The sequence below is a fragment of the Anomaloglossus baeobatrachus genome, chromosome 2, assembly GCF_048569485.1.
Source record: "Anomaloglossus baeobatrachus isolate aAnoBae1 chromosome 2, aAnoBae1.hap1, whole genome shotgun sequence".
Taxonomy (NCBI): Eukaryota; Metazoa; Chordata; class Amphibia; order Anura; family Aromobatidae; genus Anomaloglossus; species Anomaloglossus baeobatrachus.
In genome coordinates this window covers 783307607-783324419 of record NC_134354.1, presented here as the reverse complement: position 1 = coordinate 783324419, position 16813 = coordinate 783307607, and the positions used below count along the sequence as shown (strand labels likewise).

The 16813-nt window shown below is 41.9% G+C and overlaps 1 protein-coding gene across 4 annotated transcripts in view; it reads right to left on the bottom strand.

Moving 5' to 3' along the window:
• MAP6 (microtubule associated protein 6) overlaps nucleotides 1–16442 on the bottom strand; it is a 131031-nt gene extending 114589 nt beyond the window's left edge. Inside the window, exon 1 of one of the 4 annotated variants that reach the window (XM_075337600.1) lies at nucleotides 15149–16442. In XM_075337600.1, the coding sequence (XP_075193715.1) occupies nucleotides 15149–15912 (764 nt within the window). In that variant the 5' untranslated portion in view covers nucleotides 15913–16442. Of the gene's footprint in view, nucleotides 1–10372; nucleotides 11575–15148 lie in introns of those variants that run through there. The other 3 variants (XM_075337597.1, XM_075337598.1, XM_075337599.1) reach the window with 3 other exon arrangements.
• Nucleotides 16443–16813: the final 371 nt, after the last annotated feature.

The window sequence follows — 16813 nt, the reverse complement described above, 5'->3', positions numbered from 1 at the left end:
CCTAACCCAATCTCTAGCCCTAAGCCTAATGCGGTTGTCACACGGTACGATCTATCGTGCGATTGCACGAGCAATCGTACCCGCCCCCGTCATTTGTGCGTACGGGCAATTAGTTGCTAAACCGCCATCACACGTACTTACCTGCTGAGCGACCTCGCTGTGGGCGGTGAACATCCACTTCCTGAAGGGGGAGGGACGTTTGGCGTCACAGCGACGTCACACAGCGGCCGGCGAATAGAAGCGGAGGGGCGGAGATGAGCGGGACGTAAACATCCCGCCCACCTCCTTTCTTCAGCATTGCCAGCGGGACGCAGGTAAGCTGTATTCATCGTTCCCGGGGTGTCACACGGAGCGATGTGTGCTACCCCGGGTACGATGAACAACCGGCGCAAAGTAGAATAAACGATTTTTTAAAAATTAGCGACCTGTACACGATTCGCGATTCGTAACCAATTTGCGATCGTTTACAGACGCTCATAGGTGTCACACGGGATGATGTTGCAAGTGATGCCGGATGTGCGTCACGAAAACCGTGACCCCAACGACATATCGCATGATAGATCGTCTCGTGTGACATAACCCAATACCTATCCCTAAGCAGTCGCGTATCTAGGGGGGGGCTGGCGGGGCATCTGCCCCGGGCGCAGCTGTGAGGGGGGCGCTGTCGGGCTGCCTGATGCGGCAGTGTAAAGTCTCCCCGGAGGCTGCGGTTGCCGCTCTGCAGTGGGAGCCGCCACTCTCTGAGCGCGGCTCTCACGCTGACAGCCGCACTCATAGAATCTGCAGCGCGCGGCTCCCACTGATCAATTGTCCTTGCATCTGTCAGACGCGAGGACAATTGGAGCGGTGACGCCGGCGCTGACTTCCGGGTCAGAGCGACGGCGATCATGTGATCTGGTCAGCTGATCACACTGCTGACCCGGAAGTCAGGGCCACAGCGCGGAGGCGGCAAAAAGCGCTGTTTAGTGCTCCAGTGTGGAGCTGAAGATGCGAAGAAGGAACATTATGGGGTGAGGGGGGAGGTAGCTATGTACACGGAATGGGGGGGGCAGAGGGTGGGGAGAGGGAACTATTAGTGGACACAGTATGAGGGTATAGGGGGGGGGTAGGGGAGTATCTAAAGACACAGCATGGAGGAGTGATGATGGGAAGGGAGCAGTATCTAAAGACACAGCATGGAGGAGTGATGATGGGAAGGGAGCAGTATCTAGACACAGTAGGGGTGAGAGGATACTATCTTTGGACACAGTATGGTGGGAAGAGAGGATGGGGGATGGAAACATCTTTGGACACAATATGGGGAGAGAAATGATGAGGGGCAATGGAGGGGGAGGATGCAGGGTGATGTATGGGGAGGGGGAGGATGCAGGGTGATGTATGGGGAGGGGGAGGATGCAGGGTGATGAATGGGGAGGGGGAGGATGCAGGGTGATGTATGGGGAGAAGGAGGATGCAGGGTGATGTATGGGGAGAGGGAGGATGCAGGGTGATGTATGGGGAGAGGGAGGGTTGATGTATACAGACATGGTATGGGGAGCAAATGGGAAAGAAATTTTGACCACACAGAATAAAGAGTGACATGGTATGAGGAGCAAGTGGGCAGGATGGGGAGTGAGGGGAAAAGTATATGGACACACAGAAGGTAGTGAGGAGACAGTAAGGGATGAGAAAAATGTGAGGGGCACAGAATATAGACTGGGTAGTGGAGGGGGGCGGTATGGAGAGAGGGCAGAATTGGAGGACAGTGTGAGGACATAGCGAGGAGGGGTGTGATGAGAGGGCACAGTATAAAGACTGGGCAGTATAGGGTGATACAGTGAGAGGACAGTGTGAAGAGTAGTATGGAAAGGAGAGGCAGTGTGTGGGGCATGTAAGATAAGAGGGACAGTGTGGGTCATATTTTGTGCAGAGAACACAATGAGGGGTCATTTATTCTGGGGCACAGTGTAGGGCAGATATTTTTAAATAGAAGTATTATAATTATTCTGCTATTTTCAGGGGCATCGTGTCGGGATGTGCTGCAGAAGACCGGAGAAGATGGAAATCTGCAGAGACGAGATGTGAATGTGAAAAGTCATCATGGCGTCAGGACAAGGTGAAGAATAGAAAGAAACGACTCAGAGACAGCATCATCTATAAGGTACCTGAATGTAAATGTTTATTTCTGATACTGACTGTGTCCCATCATTAGGCCTCGATGCCACTTGTGCATTGCTTCTGATGGGAGCACAATGGGACCCCCGCTTATCAATTGTTCTTGGTGCAGGTGGCCGCAAATGTTTATTTCTGTATCTGCTTCGTCCTCGGATGGTGTCCGCGGCCGGGTACTGCACATCCGCCTCATTGATTTTAATAGGAATCTGGTGCCACTATCAGAAGATGGAGCAGATCCAGAAGTGAGCACTTCTGGCCACCACCGGCACGACAACTAGAACAGGCGATTGGCGGGGTTGTCAGGTGCCAGACCCTGACCAGTCAGACATTGGGGATCTATCCTAAGGAAAGGCCTTCAGTGTTAAAGTGGTGGACAATCTCTTTAATAAAGGCTTGTGACGTCTGTCAAGTTAAGGGTTACTATGTTTTTATTTTTGTTAGGAGCATTAAAGGGGTTGTCCAAGTTTGTGATGAGCCTGCAGTCACTCTGTGTGTCAATCTATGTGACTGCAGCCTTCTGAATTCTCAGTGTGCACACTGCCCGCTGTCAGGATTCTCTGGTGGCGGCGGTGAGAGAGGGAGGTTATGAAGCTGCAAGTATGCGATTTACACAGATGTGGTCACGTGCTGAACCGACATGCTCAATGAAAATGGTTTGACTGAGGCCGGACACGTCAAATCAGAATGTGGCCACAAGTATACAAATCTCATACTTGTGCTCACATGATCGTCCACTCTCGTCACTGGCATCGCAGAATCCTAAAAGTGTGCAAAGCATACATTGTAAGAATTCAGGAGCCTGAAGTCACGAATAGAGTCACTGCAGATTTTCATCTCTAATCTGGACAATCCCTTTAATTACAAAATTAAGCAGTGTAGTATTCTCAGTCCTAACAGCGTGTAATATACGCACTGTCACAATTCAGCTCTGCTCGCTGGTCACCACATAGCCACTCCACTCATAAGTGATTTTCATACTTGCATGTGACAATTAGCTTTTCTTCATATGTTTCTCATTGAACATTGAGAGAATTATTAAGAGAAGCTCGTTACTACATGACTGTGTATGCAAATCACATATGAGTGATTGGTCACATGACGACCACCCAAATTGCTTGGTGGGGGGGGGGGGGCGCCAAACTGAATTCTTGCCCCGGGTGCTGGAAAGCCTAGATACACCTCTGGCCTAAGCCTAGCCCTAACCCAATCTCTAGCCCTAGGCCTAACCCAATATCTTTCCCTAAGCCTAACCCTAACCCAATCACTAGCTCTAACTCAATCTCTAAGCCTAAATCTAACTTAATCCCCAGCTCTTATTCAATCCCTAGCCGTAAGCCTAACTCTATCACAATCCCTAGCTCTAACTCAATCTCCAGCCCTAAGCCTAACCCAATCCCTAGCTCTAACCCAATGCTTAGCCCTATGCTTAACCCTAACCTAAAGCATAACTCAGTTGGTGTGTCACTTCTCGAAAAATCCATAATTTTGTGATATTTGTAGCTCTAATAACAAAAAGTTATCTGATAATGACTGATAATGATTATCTCCCCTTGCCCAAGCAGTCATTATCTCCCCACCCCCCAGCAATCATGATAATGACTTCTGGGGGGAGGGAGAGAAGAGAGAATCATTATTTCCTCTCCCCTTCAGCAGTCATTATCTCCTCTCCCCCAGCAGTCATTATCTCCTCTCCCCCAGCAGTCATTATCTCCTCTCCCCCCCAGCAGTCATTATCTCCTCTCCCCCCAGCAGTCATTATCTCCTCTCCCCCCCAGCAGTCATTATCTCCTCTCCCCCAGCAGTCATTATCTCCTCTCCCCCCAGCAGTCATTATCTCCTCTCCCCCAGCAGTCATTATCTCCTCTCCCCCAGCAGTCATTATCTCCTCTCCCCCAGCAGTCATTATCTCCTCTCCCCCCCAGCAGTCATTATCTCCTCTCCCCCCAGCAGTCATTATCTCCTCTCCCCCCAGCAGTCATTATCTCCTCTCCCCCCCAGCAGTCATTATCTCCTCTCCCCCAGCAGTCATTATCTCCTCTCCCCCCAGCAGTCATTATCTCCTCTCCCCCAGCAGTCATTATCTCCTCTCCCCCAGCAGTCATTATCTCCTCTCCCCCCAGCAGTCATTATCTCCTCTTCTTTCCTCCCTTGTCCCCCCCCCCAAATTTTTTTTTAACATATCCTGAGCGCTGCTGAACCAGATTCTGACTGGCAACAGCAGCACTCTATAAATGTGTGGACTTACTGCAGCAGCCACACTGTAATGCCGTCCGGCGCCCGCCTGCAATACACCTGTCTTCATGGTCCACTCCAGAGGGTTAGAGAGAGGCGTTTGACTTAAGGCTACTTTACACACTGCGATATCGGTCCCGATATCGCTAGTGTGGGTACCCGCCCCCATCTGTTGCGCGACACGGGCATATCGCTGCCCGTGCCGCACAACATCGCCCAGAGCCGTCACACATACTTACCTGTCCGGCGACGTCGCTGTGACCGGCGAACCGCCTCCTTTCTAAGGGGGCGGTCCGTGCGGCATCACAGCGACGTCACTGAAACGTCACTGAACCGCCGCCCAATAGCAGCGGAGGGGCGGAGATGATCGGGACGTAACATCCCGCCCACCTCCTTCCTTCCGCATAGCGGCCGGGAGGCAGGTAAGGGGAGCTTCCTCGTTCCTGCGGCGTCACACGCAGCGATGTGTGCTGCCGCAGGAACGAGGAACAACTTCGTTGCTGCTGCAGTAACGATTTTTAAGAATGGACCCCCATGTCGCCGATTAGCGATTTTGCACATTTTTGCAACGATGCAAAATCGCTTATCGGTGTCACACGCAACGGCATCGCTAATGCGGCCGGATGTGCATTAGCGATGTCGCAGCGTATAAAGCCCGCTTTACTGTGTGGTACGTAAACACGCCTCACTAAGGACTCTGATTAAAGGTACAGAACACAAATTTGCCACATCCCGATCTACAAGACAAGGTGCGGCCGCCAGTGATTTAGCTAGAACTGCATGTGTGCTCTTCTCCATGGGCCGGTGATTTTGGAATAGTTTAGGCCACATATGTAGTTCTAGTTAAATCACCAGCATCCGCGGCTTGTCTTATAGATTGGGATGCGGCCGCCTGCACCTGCCGCGCATATCAGCAAATATTGCTAAGAGTATCACCTCTGACACGTGTGTCATAGGTTAGCCATCACTGCTCTAAGCCAATCCTTGGCCCTAAGCCTAACCGTAGTCCACTCAATAACTCCAACCCAATCCATAGCCCTAAGCCTAACTCTAACCCAATCCCTAGCCCTAACCCTAGCCCAATGATTAGCCCTAAGCCAAACCCTACCCAATCCTTGGCCCTAAACCTAACCTTAACCCAATCACTAGTTTCAACCCAATTCCTAAGCCTAACAGAATCCATAGTCATAAGCCTACCCTTAACCCAATTTCTAGACCTAAGCTTAACCCAATTCTTAGCCATACGTCTTACTCTAACCCAATCCCTAGCCCTAAACCTAGCCCAATCCCTAGCTCTAACACAATCCAAAGACTTAACCCTAACCCAATCCCAAACCAATAAATCATAACCCAATCCCTAGACCAATTACTAGCTTTAGCCAATCCCTAACCCTAAGCTAAACCATAACCCAATCCCTAAACCCATTCCTAACTTTAACTCATTTCCTAGCCATAAACCTAACCCAATCCCTACCTCTAACCATATCCACAGACTTAATCCTAACCCAATCACTAAATAGATCCCTAGCTTTAATCCAATCCTTAGCTAAACGTCTAACCCTAATGCAATCCGTTGACCTAACCCAATCCCTAGCTCTAACCCAATCCATAGATTTAATCCTAACCCTAACCCAATACCTAACCCAATCCCCAGCCCTAAGCCTAACCCTAACTCTTGCCCTAGTCTTAAGCTTAACCCTAATCGAATCATTAACCCCAACATTAGTTTATGTTATAAAAAGTGTATAAATAACCAGGTAGAATAAAAGTTACATTTTAAAGGTTTTTTTCCCACTGTTTGGGTCTTCAAAGCTAATTGTACAGTTCTTGTTTGTTTTTGATGTCTGCTCTGTGAGGGGAAAATGGAATCGGTCTGTGCATAATCAAAATTTGAGGTGACTTTCCTGAAATTTACAGGTCCCCATGAATTTGAACAGTTGGCAATTCGATATCCGTGCTTCAACAACCCCCCCCCCCCTTAAAAAAATGCCCGGTGTGATTTCACACAGTAATGACATTGAGTGCGTCCATAATGTCCTGTAATCATCACATCTATCACATCACAAGCAGTGCTATGTTATGCTTTTATAGTGATAGGGATAGAGGTCAGAGCGCAAAACTCGCTCCACACCGGGACAGAAAAGGCCAAAACTGCATTGCGTTCAACTCTTCTGTTTCTGTCTCTGAATTTTGGTGAAAAAAAGAATCTCCAAAGCTGGTAAATTTGGCTCTGTGCACACTCTGCAGATTTGGTGCAGAGATTTTCTGCATGAAATCTGCACCTTCTGGCACAAAAAAGCACCAAAAAACGCATGCAGTTTTGATGCGTTTTCTTTCCACGCATTTTTTTCTAGTGAAGTCAATGGTTGGAAGATTTAAAAAATACAGATTATTTTCTGCACCAAATCTGTAAAGAAAAAAAAGCAGCGTGCGCAAAGCACTTCGGAAATCTCATAGACATTGCTGGCTTCAGGATAGGCATGCAGATTTTGGTGCAGATTTCTCAAAAAAACGCATCAAAAATGTTCTGCTTGTTTAGGCCCTTATAGATGAGAGGACCTGCTGAAGTGAAGTTTGGTTCAGCAGGTGCAGCCGGACTTTTAATAAAGTTCTGTTTGGGAGATGACTTTGACCTCAACCCCAATGGAAGTCAGTGATTGGGCAGTTTGTGTAAAGCCAGCCACAAACAGGGCACTTCCAGGGGCAGATTGGCGCGGTTTTTCCATTTTTTTTTGTCCCCACTACATCCGATCACGCTGATTTGACCCCCAATGAGAGGCATTTAGACACTGCAAGAGGCTCGCACAATCTATTCATCCCTCCCTGTATCCATCTTTCTCTCTCTCTATCCATCCATCCATCCCTCCCTCTATCTATCCATCCAACCCTCTATCTATCCATCCATCACTCTATCTATCCATCCATTCCTCCCTCTATCCATCCATCCCTCCCTCTATCCATCTATCTATCTATCTATCTATCCATCCCTCTATCTAACCATCCATCCCTCCCTCCATCTATCCATCCCTCCTTCTATCCATCCATCCCTCTATCCATCCATCCCTCTATATATCCATCCCTCTATATATCTATCCCTCTATATATCCATCCCTCCCTCCCTCCCTCTATCCATCCATCCCTCCCTCTCTCTATCCATCCATTCCTCCCTCTATCCATCCATCCCTCTTTCTATCCATCCATCCCTCTTTCTATCCATCCATTCATCCCTCCCTTTATCCATCCATCCCTCTCTCTATCCATCCATCCCTCCTTCTATCCATCCATCCCTCTATCCATCCATCCCTCCCTTCCTCTATCCATCCATCCCTCTATCTATCCCTCCCTCCATCTATCCATCCCTCCCTCTATCCATCCATCCCTCCCTCCCTCTATCCATCCATCCCTCCATCTATCCATCCCTCCCTCTATCCATCTATCCCTCCCTCTATCCATCCATCCCTCTTTCTATCCATCCATCCCTCGCTCTATCCATCCATCCCTCCCTTTATCCATCCATCCCTCTATCTATCTATCCATCCATCCCTCCTTCTATCCATCCATCCCTCTATCCAGCCATCTCTCCCTCCCTCTATCCATCTATCCCTCTATCCCTCTTTCTATCCATCCCTCCCTCCCTCTATCCATCCATCCATCCCTCCCTCTATCCATCCATCCCTCTATATATTCATCCCTCCGTCTGTACATCCATCCCACCCTCCCTCCCTCTATCCATCCATCCCTCTATCCATCCATCCCTCTATATATCCATCCATCCCTCCCTATGTACATCCATCCATCCCTCCCTCTATCCATCCATCCCTCTATCTAGCCATCCCTCCCTCTATCTGTCTATCCCTCCCTCTATCCCTACCTCCCTCTATCCATCCCTCCCTCTATCCATCCATCCCTCTATCCATCCCTCTATCCATCCCTCCCTCTATCTATCATCCCTCCATCTATCCCTCCATCTATCCATCCATCCCTCTATATATCCATCCATCCCTTCCTATGTACATCCATCCATCCCTCCCTCTATCCATCCATCCCTCTATCTATCCATCCATCCCTCTATCTATCCATCCATCCATCTATCCCTCCCTCTATCCATCCATCCCTCCCTCCCTCTATCCATCCCTCCATCTATCCATCCATCCATCTATCCCTCCCTCTATCCATCCCTCCCTCTATCCATCCCCTATCTACTATCTATCCATCTATCTCCGGTATTCCCATTTTTCTTTCCATCTTTCCTTCCCTTCTGCTTCTCCCACAATCCTTTTTCCTATTCACTTACAATAATTGAGCGTAGAATGAGAATTCCCCAGCAGCGCTCTGATTGGCTGTTACCGTGGTAACGGTCTTGGTGTAGTTTTCTCCGCAACATAACAACAGAGCTGTTTTCCGTTAATCGCCGCGGTCCGTTGGAGTCACATAATCAGGATGCATTAATTAGATGTGTAATAATATTATGTGACGGTATCTGCTGCAGTTAAAGGGACAGCGTCTCCAATATTCATATGATGCCGCGATGACATCATCTGTATAAGAGAATAATATCTGCGGAAATTAGAACAGAATTGTATCTATTTCTCCATTTCATTGTCTCAACATTCCGAACCATGATGCTTTGCAATAGCCGGAGCCGTCATACTTCCTCTAGTGTGGGTGGGTGTTCTGAGAATGGTGCATCATGGGAAAATTAAGGGTTTATTCTTTGCCACAGCCTTGGCTAGAAATTCTGGTTCCAATAAATATAATATTGATAAATTATTTCTAAGCCTAACGACACACCGTGACATCCTGGCCAGCTCACTTGCCCGTGTACATATAACAGCCAGGCTATCCTCACTTCACTCTGGCAGCCATTTTTTTTCCATAGCTGACCATGAAGAACATTCTTAAAGGGGGTTTCTAAGAATAGAAAAAAAATACTAAATTGAGCACTATGTAATCTGTGCTCCCCCTCCCTGTAGAAACCCCCTGGCTGCAGAGCTATTGTTATCCATAGAGATGTGGTCATGTGACAAGGTCACATGACCGTACAACATGACATCCCTAAGGATGACGTAATGTAACCCATTACTTTCCACAGGGAAAAAAAGGAATATTTTTTATTATTATTATTATTATTATTATTATTAACAATTTTTTATAATTATGCATCAATGTAAAAATATTAGATTTTTGGAAAATTCCTTTAACTCAGCAGTACAGACACATAAAACTCAGTGTGTAGGTTTTTCTCATTTTTATTCCAATTTTCCTAAAGTTCCTAATACCTATATATAAACTAGGCAAAAATTATTATTTTTTATTGATTTTTTTCTTAAACAAAATAAGGTTAAAATTATTATTTTATTTTTTTTCTTAAAATAAGGCAAAAATGATTTTTTATTGATTATTTTTCTTAAACAAAATAAGGCTAATATTATTTTTTTATTGATTTTTTTTCTTAAAATAAGGCAAAAATTATTATTATTTTATTAACTTTATGTTTTAAAAAATAAGGCTAAAATTATTATTTTTTATTGATTTTTTATTAAAATAAGGCAAAAATGATTATCTTTTTTTAAATAAGACTAAAATTATTTTTTTTTATTGATTTTTTTTATTAAACAAAATAAGGCTAAAATTATTATTTTTTTATTAAAAAAACAAGGCTAAAATTATTATTTTTTTATTGATTTTTTTTCTTACAAAATGAGGCAAAATTATTATTATTTTTTATTATTATTATTATTATTATTGATTTTTCTTAAAATATATTTATATTGTATTTTAAAATATATTTTTATATTATATTATAATTAGTTGATACATTTGTAATTATACAAAAAAAAAATATCTACACAAGATAAAAAAAATGCTTAAAAAAAAATCACCGGTGCCACAAGCTTAAACTATCCCCTGCTGCTGTTCGATACAAGCAAATATTTACATTAATATATACAGAGGTCTCCTCATTCTATAAGGAGCCTATCCTGACCTGTATGAGGATCGTGCTCCGTGGTCCTCAATCCCTTGACTTTGCAGGGGGCTCACCGCCTCCTTGGATGCTGGGTTGGCGCTGGTTAATAATTCTCGGTGCTGGATGACTTTACTTTCTTCTACTACTGATACCAATATCTCAGGGGTGACGTTATAGGCGATGGCTACCCTTCCTGCTATATCGGCATCGACTATCCTCTTCTCCACAGGTGGTAAGATAGAGCCCATGAAATCTTTCTTCTTTCTATCCTCAATGGGAGGAATGTACACCGGACCTTGGGTGGGTTTCGGGATCCATGGATGGTCACCTTGGCGAGGGATCGGCCATGACCTGTAATCCTTCTTGTATTGGGTCTCTCTTTCTAGGGGGGCTTCGGAGGGGAGATATTCACTCCTTGGTTTGCAGCTTTGCTCGGGATTTGCTTTCCAGGGCTTGAAATCCTGCCTCATGACTGAACCCCTGGTGGACTCTAATCTCCGAGAGTAGTCCCTGGATGACCTAGACTGGCCTCCATAGTAAGAATCTGCCAGCGGTGGCTGAGTTTCTATGGCAGCAGACCCAGGGCGTGGTGGCTGGCTAAGATGAGGTCCATCTGTCACTTCGGAATATTTAGAAAACATTAAAGGGACGGCAATGTCCCCCTTGTCTTGTTTATTCCCAAAACGAGCAATGCAACATGCCCGGGTGACACAAGGCCATGCCATCTTTAACAACCTTGAGGATTCCTATCTTCCGATTATTGAGCAGCTTCTTCTTTTTGTTTTTAAAAATTATTGCTCCTTGTAAAATAGTTCTGTTGCTGGTGAAAAATTATTAAAGAAGTCAAAAATTCCGTGAAAAAAGCCCAAAAATCAGATCTTCTCTTGTAGATCCCTTACAAGTGCAAAAGGATTTTTTTTTTTCGTATCCTACTAAATGGCTTCCGTGGATCTACAAGGTTTCAAGTTAAGGATTCCGGATTCCGGGGGGTCGATCTCATGCCTCTTACCTCCTGATTATAAATTTTAATTTTGCATCCAGTGACCTCTAGCCGTAGTCGGAAGAAGAAGAAGAAATCCGGCAAACATCTCGAAAAGGGAGGACCCCACCCACCTTGCTCTCTGCATCCCCAGATGCCAAGGAAAAGAAGAGTGAGGAGAGGAGGGGGAGGAGAATGTAATGCTGGCAAAAGATCTCCACTATGCAGCACCTAAAATGTAATATCAAAGGAGGGCGAGAAAGCGAGCGGAGGAGGAGGGGGAGGGAGTTCAACGCGTTTAACCCTTAATGGCCAGATACAAGCACATCTGGAGAACGCACCAATCACCGGACGGCTGAGCACTGCAAGAGGCGCATCTCCAGCCGGAGGGTGCAGCACCGCTCTATGGCACGATTACATTGTATCCACCATTGTCAGACCACCATCACCAAACAGCACCCCATAAAAACCCTACACCGCCTATACACATCCATATTACCGGTGTAAGAAATCTTATTATCTGCTTTGCAATACCCCTCACCGCCAGTTGGGTAGATTTCAGCACCAGAGTCTGTGGACAGTGCCCATCACACTGCACATACAGCGTCAGCCCCACAGCCAGCCCTGGCGTCCAGAATCACATTACATTATTGTCAAATCTGATTATTTTCTTCCACCCATTCATAACGATGATAATTGATTCACACGGGTGCCGACTGTCTCAAAATTAGCATTTTATTTCATTGCAGTTTGCATATAAATTCAATCATTATTTATTTATTTTTTTGCATTTTTTTTTATAAATCCCAATGTTAAAAATTCCATTTTTTTTTAATGAGTTTGGAATCTCAATTTAAAGCAAGATTCAGGACTTTTATAATTTATGTTTACTCTTTAAATTAAGAAAAAAAAATAAATGAGTAAAATCAGAAATTTTACCTTTTACTTTAAGAAAAAATTGAGCAAAATTAGGAATGACATTTTAATTTAAGAAAATAATAATAAAATCAGAAATGTTTTAATAAATCACAATTTTCAAAATTTATTTATTTATTTTTTTTTTTAGTTTGAAATCTCAGTTTAAAGCAAGATTTAGAACTTGCATAATTTATGTTTACCTTTTATTTAAAAAAAAAATTAAAGAAATAATAAATCACATTTTTAAAAATTCTAATTTTATTTGAGTTTGGAATCTTGATTTACAGCAAGATTCAGAACTTGTATCATTTATGTTTACTCTTTAATTTAAGAAAAAAAAATAAATGAGTAAAATCAGAATTTTTTCCTTTTACTTTAAGAAAAAATTGAGCAAAATCAGAAATTTTACCTTTTATTTTATGAAAAAAAAAATTACTAAAATCAAAATTTTGTAATGAACCGCAATTTTCTAAATTATTTTTTTATGCGATTGGAATCTGGAATTTAAAGCAAGATTCAGAACTTAGTTAATTTATTTTTACACTGTCCGTTAAGAAAAAAAAAAAAAGAGTAAAATTAGAAATTTTAATTAAAAAAAATAAATAAAATCAGACATTTTTTAATAAATCACAATTTTGAAAATGTTTTTTTTTTCTTTGAGTTTGAAATCTCAGTTTAAGGCAAGATTTAGAACTTGCATAATTTATATTTACCTTTTATTTTAAGAAAAAAATGAGTAAAAAAAAAATTATAAATCACAATTTTAAAAATTCTAATTTTATTTATGAGTTTGGAATCTTGATTTAAAGCAAGATTCAGAACTTGTATCATTTATGTTTACACTTTACTTTGAGAAAACAAATTAGTAAAATCAGAAACTTATCTTTTACTTTAAGAAAAAAAAATGAGTAGAATCACATTTTTTTAATACATTTTCTAAATTATTTTTTTGACTTTGGAATCTGGACTTTAAAGCAAAATTCAGAACTTAGATAATTTATGTTTACGCTTTACTTTAAGAAAAAAAATAAAAGAGTAGAATCAAACATTTTTCGTTTTACTTTAAAAAAAAAAAGTAAAATCAGAAATTTTTAAATAAATCACAGTTTTAAAAATTTACATTTTTTATTAATTTGGAATCTCAATTTAAAGCAATATTCAAAACTTAGATCATTATGTTTACGTCTTACTTTAAGAAAAAAAAACAAGTAAAATATAAAACAAATAATAAATCACAATTTTGAAAATTCAGATTTTTTAATGAGATTGGAATCTCAATTTAAAGCAAGATTGAGAAATTCTATCATTTATATTTACTCTTTAATAAAAAAAAAATCTGAAATTTAAATAAGACTAAATAATTAGCTTTTGTCGACTCGTTGACAATCAGCTGCTGGTTTTATTGTTTTACATGGAAGGAGCTGCCTAATCCTGATAGCTGATTGGCTGCTGGGAAGTCATCGTGACATGTTTACAATGAATTCCCTGGTGTTTAGAGGGGTTACAATGGAATAATGCCCTTTCTTTCTACTATTTCTGTTATTTTTTGGTGGGGGTATTGCCCATAGGGTATAAGGTTCTCTTCTTCCTATGTCATTACAATAATAACTCTATGGTTTAAGGTTTTCTTTTTTTTTTTTTTTAATGTCATGAAAATAGTAGCTCTATAAACAAAATAGGTCAAAAATAAAAAAATGAACAAATAAATAAATAGGAAAAAAAGCCTAACATTAGTCATAAACTCTAATAAAAAAAAATATTAAAATCAATAATGAATACTAATAAAAAATCAGGAGAAAAATAACATATATATAAATAAAAATATAAATCAAAATGTTACCTTACATAAAGTTTTTAAGAAATCAACCTAGAGCTCTAAAAGTGCAGTTAAATTATTCTTTTGAATTCTATTTTTGAAAAAAACTAACTATAAGTTAAATATAGGTTTCTAAAGATAGAAATGTAAAAAATTCCATTAAATAAAAAATAGAAATCTAACTATAAGTACAAAAAAGGTTTCTGAAGAAGAATATAGAAATTTCACTAAATAAAAAAAATCTAAAAATGCAACAAATAAAATCTAACTGTAAGTTAAAAAAAGGTTTCTAAAGACAAATGTAGAAAATTCCATTAAAAAAATAAATTATGTATATATATATATATATATATATATATATATATAAAAATAAAATCTAAGTTAAAAATAGAAATGTAGAGAATTTGATTGAATAAAAAAAATATAATAATGTAAAAAATAAAATCTAACAGTCTAAGAAACGTTTAAAGAAGAAAATGGCATTAAGAAAAGATAAAAGTATATAAAAAAAATCTAACTATAAATTAAAAAAAGTAATAGAAAAGGAAAAAAATGATATATGTATATCTATAGATATATATAAAAAATATGTTTTGACATATCCCACTGTATATATACAAAGATATATCAATATCTATATAGAAAAATAGAAAATCATCTGATAAAAATACAATAAAAGGCTTGTTAATAATTAATAGTTAATTGGCTTTGTGCCCAACAAGACAAGAAGGACAATGGGCATCGAGTTCTTACATGTCAAAGCAGAAAAATAATAATAAAAAAATAAGATATATGTCTATATTTTTATAGAAACATTGATGAAAAAAATATAAAAAATATTTTGAATATAATTTACTATTTTTATAAAAATATTATTTTGCAAGCAGTTTGGATGGCAATTGTTCTAATAACCATTCATATGTTTGTTTTTAGCCCGATTTCTTAGAAAATGCTCTAATTGGGGTTTTTTATGGGTGATATTTTGCATTATGTTTGGGCCTTAATAAGACTTGATATGACCGGTATGTGGCGCAGAGACACAAAAAGTTGAGTTGAATGATACAAGAGAGTTTTTGCTGACCTGTACGAGGTGCCCACTCCTCCTTCTTCCTTGATCTGCCTGTTGAGTATGTCAGCTGCATCCCTTGCCCTCAGGCCTTCCATGGACCACCTTGTAGATGGAGATTTCTCCCTGTTTCTTTTTTCTTGGACCTCTTTATGAGTTGATTGTATATCTGCCACACTGCTAAAGGTAACAGAGGCCTTGACTTTGGGAACCACCAATTCCGTAGACTCTACTTTTGGTAGTTCTTCTGCCCTCTTCTCTGGTAAGGCTACTGGTGTTTTCTTCATTTTGGCAGCACTTGAGGCTGTTGGGGCAGTGAGGCCTGGTGAAGGTTTTGGAATCCATGGATGGTCCCCACGACGAGGTATAGGCCAAGCTTTGAAATCTTTCTGGTACTGCGTCTCTCTTTCGAATGGAGCTTCGGAAGGTTGGTACTCACTCTTGGGTTTGCAGCTCGCCTCTGGTTTCACATTCCAGTGCTTATAATCCTGACGCATGACCGAACCTGTTGTCTCCTTGCTATGCCCAGGTCCAGGTTGGTGGGACAAGTCTCTGGTAGACCCAGCACCATGATCTGCTTCTATCAGGGCAGGCTGTGCCTCTACGGCATAAGAGCTGTGACGGGCTTGCGGCTGTTGAAGGTGAGCATGGTGTTGTTGACCTCCCTCGGTGACCTCCGAATACTTGGTGAAGACCAAAGGAACAGCAATGTCTCCCTTATCTAACTGGTTCCAGAAACGGGCAATGCAGCAAGCCCTGGTAATACAGGGCCATGCCATAGCCTCCACCCTGACAGTCGTAGGGAGCCTCTTTCAAACTACAATGAAGACTCTCGGTTCTCCCTTCCACCCACCTTGCAAGACGTAGAAATAGTAACAGTTTTACTCCAGATGGTCTCCTTCCAGGAGATTGCACATCCAAAGGTAGACGGTGCTCTTCTCACCGGATATGACAACTCCCAGGGATATGTTTTGGGGTGTTTTTTTCCAAAGTCATGTTGCAGATAAACCTCTTCTCATGGTTGCCCTTTTTCCGCTTTCTTTGACCAATGCGAAAAACCAAGGCAAAGCACCGGAATGTAAAGATCTGGTGTCTCCTTCCCTCTGCTCAATCATGGAACACTTTCTGCAAGTGCGTCTATGGCATGATGATGCAGGAACTGAAGTCAATCCTGATGGACAACCCTTCCACACCCACAACCAGAGCGTGTGGTGCTTCCTTGCAATCCAGGCAGTGAGACCCTGCCACAATCAGAAAGCAAGATCTCTGCAGGAAGTGGTCCCACCCACCCTGGTATCTGCATCCTAGATGCTGCTGATGAGGAGGAGGAGGGGGAGGAGGAGGAGAGATGCTGGGAGAGAAATGGCTCCTTCGTCAGCACGCAAGCCAACGTCTCAACTGAATGGAGAGGAGGCTGCTTGTTACTGCGGCTTGTTAACTGTTCATTGTCTGGAGGGGGGTCAGGCCGGGAGCAGATGGATTTCATTACCCCCATTGTCACTTTCCACTTAGCGAAAGCTTTGTGACAGGTTCCACTCGGATGAAGGAGCCACCCCGTGAATTATTTATGGCCGAACATTCACCGGCTCCGATGAAGGCTCACATCAAAGTGATGAACATTCAAATGACGGCATCAAATATTTATTTTCATATCGGAATTTACATTTATTGTGAAAAAAA